Source organism: Papio anubis, chromosome X (assembly GCF_008728515.1).
Source record: "Papio anubis isolate 15944 chromosome X, Panubis1.0, whole genome shotgun sequence".
Classification (NCBI taxonomy): Eukaryota; Metazoa; Chordata; class Mammalia; order Primates; family Cercopithecidae; genus Papio; species Papio anubis.
In genome coordinates this window covers 50,415,073-50,433,908 of record NC_044996.1, presented here as the reverse complement: position 1 = coordinate 50,433,908, position 18,836 = coordinate 50,415,073, and the positions used below count along the sequence as shown (strand labels likewise).

Below are 18,836 nucleotides of genomic sequence, written 5' to 3'. Positions count from 1 at the left end.
AGACATGTAATCAACCCAAAAACCCATCAGTGATAAACTGGATAAAGAAAATGTGGTACAGGCCAGGCGCGGTGGCTCAAGCCTGTAATCCCAGCACTTTGGGAGGCCGAGGCGGGCGGATCACGAAGTCAGGAGATCGAGACCATCCTGGCTAACACGGTGAAACCCCGTCTCTACTAAAAAATACAAAAAACTAGCCGGGCGAGGTGGCAGGCGCCTGTAGTCCCAGCTACTCGGGAGGCTGAGGCAGGAGAATGGCGTGAACCCGGGAGGCGGAGCTTGCAGTGAGCTGAGATCTGGCCACTGCACTCCAGCCTGGGTGACAGAGCGACACTCTGTCTCAAAAAAAAAAAAAAAAAAAAAAGAAAATGTGGTACATATACACCATGGAATACTATGCAGCCATAAAAAGGAATGAGATCATGTCCTTTGCACGGACATGGATGGAGGTGGAAGCCATTATCCTCAGCAAACTAACACAGGAACAGAAAACCAAACGCTGCATGTTCTCACTTATAAGTGGGAGCTGAACAGTGAGAACACATCAACACGGGAAGGAGAACAACACACACTGGGGCCTGTTGAAGGGGGTGGGAGGAGGGAGAGCATGAGGATAAATAGCTAATGCATGTGGGGTTTAATACGTAGGTGATGGGTTGATAGATACGGCAAACCACCATGGCACAAGTTTACCTATGTAAAAAACCTGCACATCCTACACATGTATCCTGGAACTTAAAATAAAATTTAATTAAAAAAAAAGAAACTCAATCAATGCATAATACACTTCCAAATGAGAAAGCACCAGGCCCAGATGGGTTCACTGGTGAATTCTACCAAACATATAAGGAAGAAATTATAGTAATTCCATACAGTCTCTCATAGAAAATAGAACCCAAGGGAATACTTTCTTAAAAAATGCTATGAGGTCAGCATTACCCTAATACCAAGACCAGGTAAAAAAGTTACAAGAAAGTAAAACAGACCAATATCCCTTACACAGATAAATGTAAAAATTCTCAACAAATATTAGCCCATCAAATCGAACAATGTATAAAAAGAATTATATGCCACAACCTAGTAGAATTTATTCCAGGTATGCAAGAATGTTTCAACATTCAAAAATCAATTAATATAATCCATCACATCAAAAGGCTAAAGAGGAAAAATGACATTATTACATCAATAGAGCAGCAAAAGTATTTGGCAAAATCTAACACCCATTCATGATTTTAAAAAGAGAAACTCTGGGAAAACTAGGGATAGAGGTGCTATGGGCTAAATGTGTATGTCCCACACCAAATGTGTATATTGAAGTTCCAACAACCAATGTGATGGCATATGGAGGTGGGACCTTTTGCAGTTAATCAGGTTTAGATTATCTGATGAAGATGGAACTCTCAAAATGGGATCTGGGATCAGTGTTCTTATAAAGAGACACCAGAGAGCTTGATCTCTCTGTCTCTCTCCCCACCTACCCCGCCCCCCACATGCACACACTGAGGAATAACCATGTGAGAACACAATGAGAAGGTGAATGAACGAATGAATAGGAAATCAATGGAAAAACTCAATGAAAACAAAAGCTAGGAAAACAAGCTAGGAAGTGAGACCTCACCAGCAACCAAATCTGCTGGCACCTTCATCTTAGACTTCCTAGCCTTCACGGCTGTGAGAAATGAATGTCTATTATTTAAGCCACTCAGTATATGGCATTTTGTTATAGCAACCTGAACTGAGTAAGACAGAGAGATCTCTTTATACTTAATAAAGAACATCTACAAAAACTTTACAGCTAACATCATAAGGGTAAGAAACTAGATGCTTCCCTGCAAAGATCAGGAACAAACCAAGGATGTCCCTTCTCACTAATCCTATTCAACATTGTACTGGAAGTCCTAGCTAATGCAGTAAAACAATAAACTCAAAAGGTACACAGATGTGGAAGGAAGAAATAAACTTATCTTTGTTCACAAATGACATTATTATTATTATTATTATTATTATTATTATTATTATTATTTTGAGACAGAGTCTAGCTCTGTATTTTTAGTAGAGATGGTGTTTCACCATATTGGCCAGGCTGGTCTCGAACTTCTTGGCCTCAAGTGATCCTCCCACCTCCCAAAGCGCTGGGATTACCACCGCACCTGGCCCACAAATGACATTATTGTCTACATAGAAAATCCTTCAAAATTGCCCTTATATGCTCTCAACAAACTAGTATTTCACGCATGAGAAATGAAAAAAGTGCCCCCAAAGACCATTGAACCTCTCATTGTGAAACAGAAGCTCATGAGTTTTAAATAGAGAAGAAGTCAGGAGGGGCCTCTGAACAGTTTGTTCTCCAAGCAGCCGAGCACACCTTCACTAAGGAGAACTACATTCTAGGATTTAGCATTGTTCTTGAATTACCTATCTCAGATCCAAAAGTTCAACTTGCTGAAGGCTTTGATGTGTTTATGCCTAAAACTTCACTGTACTCTATATCGTCAAACTACACTCGCACAGAAAGCCTTTTGCTTAGAAAATGGTGTGTGCATTTTTTATAACAAGACTTTGGCTAACTCCTTAACCTATTGGGGTAAGAGAGTAAGAGAAAAAAAGGACTTGATGACAACCAAAAAGGACTAGACCAAACTACTGTGTGTACAATAAAAGTGAGAAGTGTTACAGCATTCCAGAGAGGATTAACATGAAAGCTAGCACGATGAAACCATAAGCATTCTGCAACTAAATTGACAAGAGAAGAAAGAAAGTATGGGAACATAATAAGAAAATGAGATCAAGAGGTATACTGAGGCTGGACAAAAACGCATATATCCTATAGATATTGATGACTCATGAAGGATTTTACATGTGAAGGAATAATATGAAATTATTTAGAAATAGATCACTGTAGAGATGTCCAATAGAACTTTCTATGATGATGAAAATATTCTATATTTGTGGTGTCCAGAATTGCCCCACTACCCACAATAGTCATCAAGTGACTATCAAACACTTGAATCCAAAAATATATAATAAAATATAAAAATATAGATTATGAACAATGGGATTTGTTGCACGATTATGGGTTGGCTTAACATTTGAAAATCAAGGTAATTACCAGAATGAAGAAGAAAACTGATATGATCATTTCAATAGATGCAAAAAATTTTGACAAATTTCAGCACCTATCCATTATGGAAAAAAAAGTCAGAAAACTAAGGAGGAAGAAAAATAAAAGAAGGGAACTTCTTCAATAAATATTGAAAAGGAAGAACACTGTTGGAGGATGTATTTACCTGACTCCAATACTTGCCAGGAAACTACAAAAATTAAGAATGTTTGGCACTGGCGTAAGGGTCAATAAATAGATCAATGGAATAGCCTAGGAATTGGCCAACACTTATAAAATTTTTAGATTTTTCTACAAAGGAACCAAGCAGTCCAACTGGGGAAAGTCTTTTTAACAAATGATGCTTGGACTACTGGGTATATATATGGAAGAAAATGAACCTTGACTCCTGCCTCACACAACACACAAAAAATAAATTTGAGACAGATCATAGATTTAACTATAGAAGTTAAGCCACAAAGCTTATAGAAAAAAAAAAAAAAAAGAATTTCTTCATGTCTGGGACTGTAGGCAAAGGTTTCTAAGAGAGTGTACATAAAATAAACTAGAACTTGGGGGAAAATCAGCAAAGAAAGGCTGAAAAACTATTTCAAATTAAAGTAAACCAAAGAGACACACCACATTCAGTGCGTACACACATATTTGATTCTGTGCCAGGAAAGAAAATGACTATGAAGGAACTTTTGGAACCAACTAGCAGAGTGTGAAGAGTTTATAATTTAGATAATAGTGTAGTAATAAGTTGTATCAGGCCAGGCACAGTGGCTCACACCTGTAATCCCAGCACCTGGACAACAAGAGTGATACTCCCTCTCAAAAACAACAACAACAAAGGAAGAAGAAGCAGAAGGAGAAGAAGGAGAAGAAGGGGAAGAAGGGGAAGAAGAAGAAAGAAAGAAAGGAAGGAAGAAGGAAGAAGGGAGGAGGAGGAGGAGGAGGAGAATAGGGTTCCCTTTTCTACCTGGGAAGTATCAGTGGTTTCAGCAAAACGGAACTTTCTCCAAGATTACCTATAAGGGACATTAAAGAAATCACTCTCCTTTAGGAAGCAAAGAAGAGGGAATTGATGTTTGTAGTGGTGAGGCATGAGCTCCAAAGTAGATCTTCCCAGAGACTGATCCACGGGTAAAGAAAGTCAAGGGGAATAGACTTCGTCAGGATGGTGAATGTATTAGGTTCATACTGCTGCTTTAACTAGTTACCACATACAGAAAGGCTTAAAATAATACAAATTTATTATTATCTTACAGTCCTGGAGGCTGGAAATCTGCAAAGGGTTTCATCACACTAAAATCAAGATGTTGCCAGAGCAGCTATCCCTCTGGGATTTCTAGGGAAGAATCTGTTTGTCTTTTCCAGGTTCTGGAGACAGCCTGTATTTCTTGATTCTTGGCTTCCTTCCATCTTCAAAGCCAACAATGGCCAGTGTAGACTTTCTCATGGTGCTTCAATCTGATATTGAGTCCCTGCCTCCCTCTTCCACATCTAAAGTACCCTTGCAATTACATTGGCCAAGATAATCCAGCATAATCTTAAATTAAATTCAGCTGATTAGCAATCTTAATGATCCTTTGCCAGGTAATATAAAATGGTACAGGTTCTGGAGAACAGGACATGGACATCTTTAGGGGACCATTACCTGCCAAACACAATGAGGGTAGCATCTAAATGAGTTTTCAAATGGACAGCAGTAACAACATCAACTTCGTATTTAACCACATTGTCTGTCCTATGCAGGAAGCAGGGAAAGGAGGGGCTCAAGATTAAAGGATGAATGTGGGGGCGATTCAAAAGGAGCCAGGTTGCTTTGTCTCGGGGAGGGGGGTGCACGGTGGGATCCTCTCCAGAGAATGACTGCTGAAACAGCAGGTAGTTGTGGCAGGTGGCTGAGATCCAAGCTGGTGCGAATACCAGCCACATTTCCACACTGTCAAATGTCATGGCAAGAGAAGACTTGACAGGGAATCGAAGAGGAGCCAGGACCATCCCTACCTGGTGCCATCAAAGAGAGAGGACTGTTATGACCTCCTGCGGGTCCTGACAGGGAGAGGTCCTCTTTTGGGGGCAACTGTGGGGACAGTGCAATGCCAACGTGAGCCACTATTTGAAATGAGAAAGAGCAGTGTGGCAGAAAGAAATGAGTCTGGTGCAGACCAGTGGTTGGTTTCCTAGGGTTAGAGGTCTAGGTCTACCTTCTTTTAGAGGAGGGGCAGTGTTGAGGCCTTGATGGGAGCCCCCTGCCCCGGAGTTCACTTAAGAGCAGGTGTACCTTCCTCCCCTGCGTGGCTCCACGAAGCTAGGAAAGAAACGCACAGGACGACCACCCTAGAGCCCCAGGCCTGTATTGCCTGAAATCGCCTCTCCCCTCCCACACTGCAGTGCTGACACCCCCTTTCCCATTAGCGTCCAGGAAAGAGGGTGACGGGACTGGGGAGAGACAGAGGGCAGACACCCAGCAGTTCTTGTGAAGGGGGCTGTTGGGGTGGGAGTGCAGACATATCACTGGGCGGTTTGGTATCCATCCGCTGTTCCCTCCAGCGCGGCTCTTCCAGACCTCGCGATCCTGTCCTCTGCCCGGGCCCCCCCAGCCGCCCGCCAGTCCCACATATTATAGCAGCGCCAGAAATATGGTAGTGGTCGCCACGTTAGGGTCCGCAGGGGCCTCCTGAGGCACCCTGGTGCCAATCCGCACACCCAGGCTGGGGCTCATCCTGGCTCCGCCCACCTCGGGGTCGGAACTATGGTGGGCCTGGGAGGGGGCGTCGAGCACTTTCGCGCAGTATCCCTCCGCCCCCCTTCCCGACACCCTCGCGGCGAGCGGTTCTTGCCGCATCCTGCGCAGCCCCTGCCTACTTTGGTGCAGAGGCGTGGGGGGCGGGACGCGTCTTTGCCATTCGGATCGCGGGGAAAGAGGTGGCTCCAAGTGAGGAGCCGCCAGAGGACAGCTGAGGAGAGGAGGGGGAGGCCGACGACCTGGGCCCTGAGCCTCTGAAGGCAAGTGCGCGTGCTTGAGGTGGGGGTCCGGGTTGCGGGGGTGGTCCGGCAGGGTGGAACAGCAGGCAGCCTGCCCCGCGGACCCTGACAGCTTGGCAACGAGGAGACGATCAGGTGGGAGCCAGGCGCTTGAGAGAGGTGCGCAGTGCTCGAGACCCCTGGCGATGGGGAGGCGGTGACCAGAGCGGGCCGGGCCGGGCCAAGGGCTGAGGGGCTGGCTTGAGAGGCACCGTCAGATCCTTCAGAGGAGAACCGCGCTGACCGCTTCCCAGCCAGCTTTGCAGGCGCCCGCGCCCCGCCCTCGACCGTGTCTGTGCCCGGAGAGGGCTGTGGGGGAGGCTCCTGCGGGAGAAATGGCGGAGCGGGAGCCGTTGTTGGGGGCGCCGAGGGAAGCCGGCGGGTGTCGGCGTCCCGGCTCTGTACCCAGTCCGCGGGAGGTGAGCCGCGTTTGCTACTCCGGGCCCCGATTACCAAAAGGGGCTTGTGGGGCTCCATGTCCTGGGTGCCTTCCCTTCCCACAGGCTCCAGGTTGATGTCAAAGTCTTCTGTCTGCGCAGTAGGTCTGCCGTATTCTGACAAGACACAGTGAGCATCTGTAGAGGAGAGGCTTGAGATAAAGGAAGAGCACGAATATTGCCTGGATTTCTGGAGGTGTGTGGGGATGGGGGTTGGGCGCTAAACACTGACTGGGGACCCGAATCGGGGTAGGGGACTGTGACCAGAGCAAGTCCGGCATCCAGGAGCACCTCATAATCTTCCCCTCTCTAATGGCGCTTCCCCCGCCTTCCATCCCCACCTACCTCCCCCACTGTCCTAAACTGGGGGCACGAAAGGGTGGGCTTTGGAAGGAGGGGTGATGAGGGAGACATACTGACAAGTACCAATTCACAACCTGTTTTCTAGAATATGCGGCGCCCTTCCCCCATTTTATGCTGCGCAGAGCAAGGGGATGTGGCGCACCTAGTGGTGAATACTCAGAACTGGAGAAGGGAGTAATGGGAAGAGTATGACGTCAAGAGAAGGAGTTGTTATCTCTGGAACCTTGAAGCACGGCCCAAATAAAATGAGAATATTCCACCAGCAAAACCCCGAATGTTGAAAGACATACCAATAATACGGGGACTCATCCTTGGCGTTGGTCTGTCTACCAAGTGCTCTTCTGTCACCCCTGATATCCTGTCTTACTTTTTCATGTGTTTGTCCATAGGCCTACTTTAAGGCTAGCCAGTTCTGCAAGAAAGGCAAGGAGGAGGAGACTGGCTCACAGCTCTGGAGGTTGGTGAGAAGGGGGAGGGGGCAATGTAGGGGACAGTTGGAGACAGAGAGCATGGCAAGTGGCAGATACACTTCCACTTGTAGTAGAAGTGGCGGACCCACTTCTATTCTGCCGGGTTTGCACAGTGCCAGCATCCTTTTTATTTCTTGCAGGAGACACGAGATAGGTGTAGGTTGGGTTGTGACTCAGAAAAAACCGGAGAGCAGGGACTAGGATACAGGAAACCATAGATACGTTGAACCCTTGAATGGGAAGAGATATATATTTGTCACAGGGGCCAGAGTGCCCGCCTACCTACCAAGCACTCACACTCCATTCTGTCATTTATGTTTACTTGTCTGTAGGACCCCCTTCTGTCAGCTGTGGGGCTTGACACCACTTGAACAAGAAAAGGAGGGGGAAACTGCACCACATCAGTGAAGGTTGGTATGAGAGTGGGTATGCTTTTGGGTGGGGTAGTGGAGACCAGCATGGGTCTGGGAGTGATTAGGGTCCAATCTGGGGGCTTATTGGCCCCTCCCATTGCTGACACACTTTCCCACCGTTGTTGGACCTGTTTTGTAGCAGGCAGCTGGTCCAGAGAGACTTTCTCAAAGCCCAGCTATCCTACCTAGCATTCAACATCAGTCTCACTGCACATGGGGTGACACAATTGGAAGAGACTCAAAGCCTCATTTCATTCTCTCTCCCTAGATCTACCTCCAGTGGCTGCTCTGCTGGTGGTGGAGTTGCTGCTGACAACCACCCTCAACAGGTCTGCACCCATCCAGGAAATATCTGTCTTCCTTTAGCTTGGTTGTGCCTGTTCTACACTCAATCTGTATTATTGAATTATCGACTGAGACTGTGTTTGGAAAGGAGGCTCATTGACTACTGGACTGGATATTGACTGTAACTTTTGTTTCCAAGCTTATATCCTCAATCACCTAAAGATCAGAGTGTGAAGAAACAAACCTGTGACAGATCTGTAGTTAAGGTTTAGACTAGGGGAGGAGTATATTACTGGACTTCCTTTGTAACTTGTACCATGACTAGGGCAGAGATTGAGCCTAGCGCCCAGGCCAAGCCTGAAAAGAAGGCTGGGGAAGAGGTTATCGCTGGGGCTGAGAGAGAGAATGATGTCCCTCTGGTGGTCAGACCCAAGGTTAGGACCCAGGCAACTACTGGGGCAAGGCCCAAAACTGAGACCAAGTCTGTGCCTGGGGCAAGGCCCAAAACTGATGCCCAAGCAATGTCTGGGGCAAGGCCCAAAACTGAGGCCCAAGTAATGGGTGGTGCAAGACCCAAAACGGAGGCTCAAGGAATGGCAGGAGCTAGACCCAAAACTGATGCCAGGGCAGTAGGTGGTGCTCGTCCTAAAACTGATGCCAAGGCAATCCCTGGAACAAGGCCCAAGGATGAAGCTCAGGCATGGGCCCAGAGTGAATTTGGGACTGAAGCTGTGTCACAGGCAGAAGGGGTGTCCCAGACTAATGCCGTTGCCTGGCCACTGGCCACTGCTGAGTCTGGATCAGTTAATAAATCTAAGGGCCTGTCTATGGATAGAGAACTAGTTGATGTGGATGCTGAAACCTTTCCTGGCACCCAGGGTCAGAAAGGAATCCAGCCCTGGTTTGGACCAGGGGAGGAGACTAATATGGGGTCTTGGTGCTATTCCAGGCCCAGGGCCAGAGAGGAGGACTCTAATGAGTCTGGGTTCTGGTCAGCAGATGAGACCTCTACAGTGTCTTCTTTCTGGGCTGGAGAAGAGACAAGTATCAGATCATGGCCCAGAGAAGACTCCAATACCAGGTCCAGGCACAGGGCTAAACATCAGACTAATCCCAGGTCCAGGCCCAGATCCAAGCAAGAAGCCTATGTTGATTCCTGGTCTGGATCTGAGGATGAGGCTGGCAACCTATTCTCCTTCTGGGCTGGAGAAAATACCAGTAACTTGTTCAGGCCCAGAGTCAGGGAGGAGGCAAATATCAGATCCAAGCTCAGGACAAATAGAGAAGATTGTTTTGAATCTGAGTCTGAAGATGAGTTCTATAAGCAGTCCTGGGTGTTGCCTGGAGAAGATCCTAATACCGCCTTGAAACCCAGGGTCCAGAAAGATGTTGATGGTGATAGGGTCAAACAAGAACCCAGGTTTGAGGAGGAAGTCATTATTGGGTCCTGGTTCTGGGCAGAAAAAGAGGCCAGTTTGGAGGGTGGAGCTTCAGCAATCTGTGAATCTGAGCCAGGAACTGAGGAGGGGGCCATTGGCGGATCCACGTACTGGGCTGAGGAAAAGTCCAGTTTGGGGGCTGTGGCCAGAGAAGAGGCCAAGCCAGAGTCTGAAGAAGAGGCCATATTTGGGTCTTGGTTCTGGGACAGAGATGAGGCCTGCTTTGACCTAAATCCCTGTCCTGTGTACAAGGTCAATGATAGGTTCAGAGATGCAGCTGAGGAACTTAATGCATCCTCCAGGCCCCAAACCTGGGAAGAGGTCACTGTTGAATTCAAACCTGGTCTTTTTCATGGGGTTGGCTTCCGATCCACAAGCCCCTTTAGAATTCCTGAAGAGGCTTCTGAAATACTTGAGGCAAAGCCCAAGAACATGGAACTTAGCCCAGAAGGGGAAGAGCAGGAATCTTTGCTTCAGCCTAATCAGCCTGATCCTGAGTTTACATTTCAGTATGATCCTTCCTACCGGTCAGTCCGGGAAATTCGAGAGCATCTTAGGGCCAGGGAGAGTGCAGAGTCTGAGGGTTGGTCCTGCAGCTGCATACAATGTGAGCTGAAAATTGGTTCTGAAGAGTTTGAAGAACTCCTTTTATTAATGGACAAAATTAGGGATCCTTTTATTCATGAAATATCTAAAATTGCAATGGGTATGAGAAGTGCTTCTCAGTTTACCCGAGATTTCATTCGAGATTCAGGTGTTGTCTCACTTATTGAAACCTTGCTTAATTATCCATCCTCTAGAGTTAGGACAAGTTTTTTGGAAAATATGATTCACATGGCTCCACCTTATCCAAATCTAAACATGATTGAGACATTCATATGTCAAGTGTGTGAAGAAACCCTTGCACATAGTGTGGATTCCCTTGAGCAGCTAACTGGAATAAGGATGCTTAGACACCTCACTATGACTATTGACTATCACACACTGATTGCCAACTATATGTCCGGGTTTCTGTCCTTATTAACCACAGCCAATGCGAGAACAAAGTTTCATGTTCTGAAAATGCTGTTGAATTTGTCTGAAAATCCTGCTGTGGCAAAAAAACTATTCAGTGCCAAAGCTCTTTCAATATTTGTGGGTCTCTTTAACATAGAAGAGACAAATGATAATATTCAAATTGTTATTAAAATGTTTCAGAATATCAGTAACATTATAAAAAGTGGAAAGATGTCCTTAATTGACGATGATTTCAGTCTTGAGCCGCTTATTTCTGCATTTCGTGAATTTGAGGAGTTAGCTAAGCAACTACAAGCCCAAATAGACAATCAAAATGATCCTGAGGTGGGACAACAAAGTTAATATGATTAACCACCCGCCGCTGATCAGCCTTATGTTCCCAAAGAGCCCTGAGTAGTGCTTTGGTGTTCACAGTCTGTTTTTTTGTTGTAACTTACATTTTTTAATGCTTATGTTAACTTTGTCAAACTCTTGTTTTGAGCTGGATCATTTTGTGGATGCCAGATGAATATCAAAACTGAAAACACATTTGTTGATATTTTTGTCTTGCTGTCCAGATTGCGATATTTTTCAGTATTAAGCTTTCAGTGAACTGTGTCACCTAAGTAAGCTACCCTGCTATTTGTTGTTTAAATATATGGTTCTCTATTTGAGTCTGTGTTTTCAATAAAGTTCTATGTTTAAATTGGCATAAGTGACCCTTCTTCAGTTTAAGAACCATGTATAGATACATCGTGTGCACTTACAAACATAGGTAATTATTAGTATGAGAAACATGCGCTCATTAGAAAATTCTGTTCTTGAGCTAAGAAGGGAGAGATTATTGTGGGCTCTGATACTTGAGGAATGCTTCCGAGAAGAGGGACCCATTTAAATTGGTCGAGATAGAACAAATTTGTCAGGATAGGAGAGCAAGACAAGTTGCCGACCTGCTTGCCCAATTATGAGCCTTCCCAACAAGCAACCTAAAATTAATACTTCTTATAGGACCCATTTAAATTACCATCTTAGCCCTGGGTAAGATAACACAAATCATTAGATTGCTCTTGGAAGTGGGCAGTGGTGGTTTGAAGAAAAGTGTGTAATTGAATAATCTGTTTTGGTAGCATGGATGAACCCAGTCTGCCTAAAACAAGTAAAAGGAGTTTGATGAGAAATGCAGTTAGAAAGTTGAGAAGAGGCCAGTTTGGGGAACAGAGTAAGCCAAATCTGCATATTTAACAATTCAAAGTAAGGTGTTACTTCAATGTTACCTAAACGCTGAAAGAGTAGGATAGCACAATTAAATGGAATGGGGAATATGATTTCCTTTATATGCCTAGACAAAGGAAAGTGTTAAGGAAATACCATGCAGCCGTTGAAATGATTATGTATGGATAGGTTTATTGACACAAAAGGACATTATTTTATATTTGCTGAAACAGAGAACGTGACATGTATGGAAAATTAGATTCCATTTTTAAAACATCTGTAAATGTACACAATTCCTATGCAATTTCAATATGAATTTCTAAACATTTCACAGTCTGGAATAAAATATATACCATGTTAAAAAAAAATGCTTAGAGACAGGCATTGGGGAGATAACAAACATTAATAAGACAAATTAAAATATTAATATGGTTACATTTTGTGTCTTGAGTTATAGATGAGCATGCTGGAAAGGACAATTATATAAATGAATAAACTATAAGTGTTAAAATATGGTTAGAGATAATATCATTTAGCAAAGTTGTAAATGAATGAGCTACCAGAAAGACTAGCTTTTCATAAAATGTTTTAAAGACAAAAATTAAAATTGGCCGGGAACAGTGGCTCATACCTGTAATCCCAGCCCTTTGGGAGGCCGAAACGGGAGGACTGCTTGAGCTCAGGAATTCAAGGCCAGCCTGGGCAACATATTGACGCCTTGTCTCTACTAAAAATACAAAAAGTTAGCCCAGCATGGCAGCACGTGCTTGTAGTCCTAGCTACTCAGGAGGCTGAGGTGGGAGAATCACTTGAGCCTAAGAAGTTGAGGCTGCAGTGAGTCATGATCACACCACTGCACTCCAGCATGGGTGATGTGAGTGAGACCTTGTCTAAAAAAAAAATAAAGTAAAATTACCAAGGGTGGGCCAGGCACGGTGGCTCATGCCTGTAATCCCAGCACTTTGGGAGGCTGAGGTGGGCAGATCACTTGAGGTCAGGAGTTCGAGACCAGCCTGGGCAACATAGCGAAATGCTGTCTCTACTAAAAATACAAAAACTTAGCTGAGCATGGTGGTGTGCACCTGTAATCCCAGCTACTGGGGAGGCTGAGGCAGGAGAGTGGCTTGAGCCTGGGGGGCAGAGGTTGCAGTGAGCTGAGGTCGCACCACTGCACTCCAGCCTGGGTGAGAGAGCAGAACTCCGTCTCAAAAAAAAAAAAAATTACCAAGGGTGTTAAGTTTAATATTAGTCTGTTCATGGTACACAAATGGCACCTTTTTCACATAATTATTACCGTAAAAAACATAACATTTCCTTTTGAGGTGACAACAGAGTTCTGGAGCTAGACAGTGGTGATGGTTGTACAACATTGATAATGTACTGGGTTGTATACTTTAAAATGCTTAAAATGGCAAATTTTATGTTATGTGTATTTTGCCACGATAATTTAAAAAATGACCACACCATACCTTCAGTCAGGAGAATTGGAAAAGACAGGGATATATGTTGGTTTGGAGAGGAAATTCAGACTTAGGAGAAATATCAAATGTTTTATTTTTAGACATGACAAAATTTTTTTTTTGTCTCAGAATGCTCTAAATTTTCAAAGGTAAAATTACAACTCATGTAAATGTAAAAAGAATATGTGAAAGATTTTTCAACACAGTTAATGAACAACTGCTAGGATTAAGAAAATAGTTGAAGGGTATATGTGTATATACAATATACACAATATGAAGATATAAACAAAACATTGAATTTTATAAACACATAGGAAATTAATAAATGTTAGAATAACACTGCCAGGTTAAATACAAAACTAGTTAATATCTCACAGGGCAATAAATTGTAATATTTAAGGTTATCTATTGCACTGGACATAAATCATTTACATATCTATGGAATAAAATATATACATGTTAACATCAGTGTCTACAGAGTTGAAAAATAGGTAAATCAATAGACATCCCAGCACTGCCCTGAAATGACATCCAGTAACTAATGGTGACTTTACCTAAGTTTTGTATAATTTTTCTGACAGTGCAACATGCTTTTTTTTCCCCACCTGATCCTAGTTTGGTAAGGTACATGGAAGTGACAGTTTTGCCTCCCTTTGCAAACCATAAGTTTTAACAGGGATCATCCTAGTGGTGCAAATTGGAGTTTGAATTTTGTTTTGCTTACTACCATGTTTCAAGACAGATCCTGTGTGTGTTTTAGTATGTTGCTTGAGTCGTATACAAAATATTAAAAATCACTTCATTTCCCAAATCCTCATCGAATGTTCCTCGCCAGCCAAGTGGTCCTCCAGAGCAAAGCCCAGCCTTCCTTCCAGCTGTCTGGCCAAGGAGCTTCAGTGTCTTCTAGTAAGCACCCCAGAGGCAGAAGACTGTCATCGGTGGTAGGGGACTGCGGCGAACAAGCTGACTGCGCAGTCACGTGGGGCTGACGGTGGGTCATGTGACCAGGCTCTGGATTTGGCCTGCGGAGAGGAGTGTTTTCTTACACCCAGAAAGGACCTGAAAGGCGGAAGACACCTGTGCTCCGCAGAGCAGAACGTGGGAGGAACGGCGGCATATTAAGGTAGGTAGGTGTCTTTCCATGCTGCATCAGCCTGAAAACTAATTTCTCAGGCGACCGGAACTACAGCATTTGTTGGTAAAGGAAACAATCCCTCAGCCAACCGCGAGCGTCTTAGCTGATCTGTCTTTTGTTCAGGAGCTCAAGAAGCAAAGAGTCTACCTGCCTGACTCATTCATGGAAAGGAGCAGCGGTTGCTATTGGAGGAAGTGGGTGCAAGGACGGCAGATGCCATCCCTAAGAGGTGGTGACTGAGACTAGATGCGGGTGCAGGTAATGCCTCGGATCCGCCTGCTCCCTCCTGCCTTTTGAACACCCTTATCCCCTCATCCCAAGGCTCCCAGCCCAGTGAGTGCCCTGTGTTTGTATGTGTGGGTGGGGGAGGTGGGCATATGGATGGAGTTGGCTTCAGGGAAGCCCAGAGCGGGGAAATGGTGAAGTGACAATTCGTGAACATCTGTGGTGCTGGATCAGGAAAGGCAGGGGTGGGGATGGGAACCATGGGCTACGCATCCGCACTCATTCTACTCTGTGTCTTCTTACTGGCAGTATTCAGGCAGTGGGGATGGCTGATATCAGCTCAAAACTGGCAGAGGGTGGAGGAGGGCAGGAGAAGGGAACACATACATCTGCCTTTTACTGCAAGGCTCCAGCTGACTGGGGATGCAAGAGAGGAATGAACCTCAATCCTGGCAGTTCTAGGAAAAGGAGGAGAAGACATAGACTCGAGGAGAGGAAACCTAGATGCTGTGGGCCCTTCACCTAGGATTTCTCATTAGGATACTCCAAGCTTCTCGACCCCCAACGGGATTCCTGGATCTCAGCCCCATGCAGCAGAATCTCATTCCCATTGAGGGACACAAAGTGGGTTGCTGCTCCATGTGACACTCTCTCTCCCTGCTGTCTTGGGCCTCAGAGGAGGGTCTTTCTGGGGAGCACCTACAGAAACTGCTTCATGGATAGTCTCCTAAGTTCCCCTCTGCATACCCTTTGCCCTCTTGTGTTGTGATCTCTGCTCATTCCTTAGGATGTGTTTCTTTGGTCCCATCACAGGTAGCAACCCCATGGTAAGTCCTTGTCCTCTTTCACATTGAGTATCCTCCTTTCCCCCTGCCCCATGCATCCACTGGGTACCAAGTGAAAGAAAGTGGTTCCTCTACCCACAGTACTTCTGGCACAGAATGTGTGGATTTTTCACACCAAGCAATTCTCCTATTCTTTGAGGACACCAGTTAGGTATCCTACAGTTTAATTCAATTCTGACACTACCCAGAGTTAGTGCAGATTTCTCTGGCTAAGGGCTCATTCCCATAAGACTGCCCTCCCCCACTTCAGACAGCAATCACAAGTAATGGATCTCCACGTTACCCACACTTCTGTCTGACTTAGCTCCCAGTTGGGAGTTCCCACAACCCCCTCCTCAGGTTCAATAATTTGCTATGAGGGCCCACTGAACTCAGGGAAACTCTACTTCCTATTACTGGTTCATAAAGAATATAAATTAAAAGTCAGATGAAGAGGTACATTATGGCAAGGTCCAGAAGGGTCCCAAATGCTGAAGCTGCCATCCATGTGGATTTGGTGTACACCACCTTCCCAGAATATGAATGAGTTCACCAACCTGGAACCTCTCAGACATTTGGGGTTTTTATAGAGGTTTCATTACATAGGCGTGATTGATGAAATCATTGACCATTGGTGATTAGCTCAATCTTCAGCCCCTCTCTTCTCCTTGGAGGTCAAGGGGTGAGGCTGAGTTCCAACCCTCTAATCATGCCTTGATCTTTCTGGTGACCATCCATATCTTGAAGCTATCTAGTAGCCCTCACCCACCAGTCATCTCGGAGCATAAAAAAAGACACCTATCACTCCAGAGATTCCAAGGGTCTTATTGTCAAGAGCTTGAGACTAAAGCCACATGTAACAAAAGATGCTTCTGTTATCCCTATCAGGAAATAGCAAGGGTTCTAGGAGCTCTATGCCAGGAATATGGGACAAAGATTTATGGTTACCAAAGGCTGGAAAGGGTATTGGGGATGGGGTATAAAAAGGAGTTGGTTAATGGGTACAAAAACACAGAAGGAATATGATCTAGTATTCAGTAGCTCAATAGGGTGCCTATAGTTAACAATAATTATTATGTATTTCAGTGTAATTAGAAGAATAGATTTGGAGTGTTCTTAGTGCAACAAAATGATAAATATTTGAGGTGATGTGTATCTCAATTACATTACACATTGTATGTTTATATCAAAATATAATTTATACCCAATAAATATGTACAAATATTACATATCCATATAAATTAAAAATTTTTTTAAATTTAAAAAATAACTCATTTCAAATTTCAATCAAAATAAAAAAGATCAAATGCTTATTTCTTCATATATCACAATACATACAAAGTCAGTGTAAGAAAGTGTTGCTAGGAAGAAATTACTTTTTCTAATCCCACTCCTATTCTTATGTTTATACCAAGTTTATAGAGTTGAAACTATGTTGTTCTACTACTTTAGGCCCTCCTGTTTAGACTTAAAATCTAGGATAGATACAAGGCATGTGGGGCAAAATCATAGGTAGGGATTAGTCCCCTACATCCTCGTCTCCTACCCTCTCCTATTATTTTCTTCTCTTTACTCTCCAGAATTCTGATAATATAAATACTGGGGCCAGCATTCAGCTTATGGTTTTCTACTCAAGCTGTCTTGTCTCTTGTCTCTGTGTTTTCTCGAGTATGTCAACAGAGAAGACTTCAAGTATGGTATAGTATAATAGAGAATATAGCTGATCTTTAGCCCTAGTTTCTGACACAGAGCTTCAAAAAACCTTGGGATTTCCTGTGTGACAGGAGTATCTTTGTTATGCTAACGAAGTGACTTATGGTGGGCCCCTAGATAGCTTCAGGATGGGGACTGGTCACCAGAAGGACCAACCATATGATTAAAGGGTTGGAACTTTGGGCCAGCTCAACCTTCAGGGAAGGTAGTGGGGCTAGGTATTAAGTTCAGTCACATAACCAATGGTTTAATCAATCTTGCCTGTGTAATAAAACCTCAGTGAAAACTTTGAACTTCAGGGCTAAGTGGAGCTTCTTGGTTAGTGAACATATTGTTCTCTAGGTAGGGTGATATTTCCTGACTCCACAAGGAGAGGGTATGGAAGCTTTGTGTTCAGGATCCTTTCAGACCTTGTCCTGTGTGTATCCTTAAATATAACTGTAATAATAATAATAGCACTTTTCGTGAGTTCTGTGAGTTGTTTCAGTTAATTATGAAACCTCATAATGTCATGGGAACTCCTGAATTTATAAGTGGTCAGTCAGAAGGATGGGTGGCTTCCTGAGAATTGGGGCTGGTATCTGATCTAAAGCGGGGGCAGCATTGTTGGGGATTGTGCCCTTAAACCTGTAGAGTCCAATGCTAACTCCAAGTAGGTGGTTTCAAATATTTGATGTCAGAACAACAGTGTAATTTTCCCTAGTTTTGGCAGCCACACCTAGATTAATATATGTAAAGCTTACCTTTGCTGTATATTCTGCATCAACAAGTTAAAATAAAGGAGGCAGACCCAACAGTGTATTATGGGTGAAAAAAGCAGTCTGTTTTTGTGACATGTACCTGTAATTTAGATAATTTTTAAAATTATCTATGTATCTATTTATCTATATCTATCTATGTGTCTGTCTGTCTAATCTACCTATACATCTATCCTGTCATCTTTTTTTTTCTTATCACAGCTCCCTTAGCCTAGAATTCCTGTTGTGGGTATTGCATTTATATTTGGAAAACTTCAAATTATGACCTGATTAAATACTTCTGTGCCCCAAATGTACTCCAAAGCAGATACTTAAACAGTTTATGCCTGTAGAATTTTTCAATCTCAGCCAAAGAGCAGGGTGACTGGGGGGTGGGTGTGTGTGTGTGTGTGTGTGTGTGTGTATCCAAGCAAGATGATGATTGCCTTTGTTCTGACTTGTAGAGGGTAGAATCCTTCCTCAATTCTTTTTCTGGGGTGTAATTGAAATAAAAAATTCATCATTCACTCAGGCCTCTTGTTCCTTCTCCCTTTTTTGATAAATATTATGGGCTACTTTATGTAATAGAGGCTACTTCAGATGTCACCTGGCCTAAAATGTTGTGTGGGGATAATATCAGAGTGAATTTTTCATCTGTCTAGTCTGGACTTTTAGCAGCCACTAATTATCAACTCTGCCCCCCAATTTCAAAAGAGCAACCTTCAATGGGATGTAATCTATAAACTACCACCGGATTTTCTATCAAGGCTTTCAAGACCTTGCACCCTTTAATACAAGTCTGCCTTTCTATCTCCATCTCTCATAACATTCTTCCAAGTCAAGGCCAGGACTAGAATGAAATAAAGAAAGAAGCTCTCACTCTCAAGTGCCTCACACTACTCCAGGCCTTGCCCCACTTTGCCTGCAGTCAAGCCACACTGGAAAATCTGTTGTTTTCCCAACTGTACTATGTGCTTTACTACTTGTATGCCTT

General features: G+C 44.0%; 3 protein-coding genes across 6 annotated transcripts in view; all 3 read left to right on the top strand.

Moving 5' to 3' along the window:
• Window positions 1-11,248, top strand: part of LOC101016931 — a 114,435-nt gene extending 103,187 nt beyond the window's left edge. Inside the window, exons 8-11 of the mRNA XM_031660586.1 lie at window positions 6,388-6,552; window positions 7,323-7,390; window positions 8,085-8,145; window positions 8,374-11,248. Of these exons, the coding sequence (XP_031516446.1) occupies window positions 6,388-6,552; window positions 7,323-7,390; window positions 8,085-8,145; window positions 8,374-10,899 (2,820 nt within the window). The 3' untranslated portion in view covers window positions 10,900-11,248. The remainder of the gene's footprint in view (window positions 1-6,387; window positions 6,553-7,322; window positions 7,391-8,084; window positions 8,146-8,373) is intronic.
• Window positions 11,249-14,215: 2,967 nt separating this feature from the next.
• Window positions 14,216-18,836, top strand: part of BHLHB9 (basic helix-loop-helix family member b9) — a 33,334-nt gene continuing 28,713 nt past the window's right edge. For 2 of the 4 annotated variants that reach the window (XM_009198008.3, XM_009198013.3), the window contains exon 1: window positions 14,524-14,601. The gene's annotated coding sequence lies outside the window, so the exon portion shown is untranslated. Of the gene's footprint in view, window positions 14,336-14,466; window positions 14,602-18,836 lie in introns of those variants that run through there. The other 2 variants (XM_003918033.5, XM_009198014.3) reach the window with 2 other exon arrangements.
• LOC101021979 (RAB40A like) overlaps window positions 14,497-18,836 on the top strand; it is a 203,063-nt gene continuing 198,723 nt past the window's right edge. Inside the window, exon 1 of the mRNA XM_031660661.1 lies at window positions 14,497-14,601. The gene's annotated coding sequence lies outside the window, so the exon portion shown is untranslated. The remainder of the gene's footprint in view (window positions 14,602-18,836) is intronic.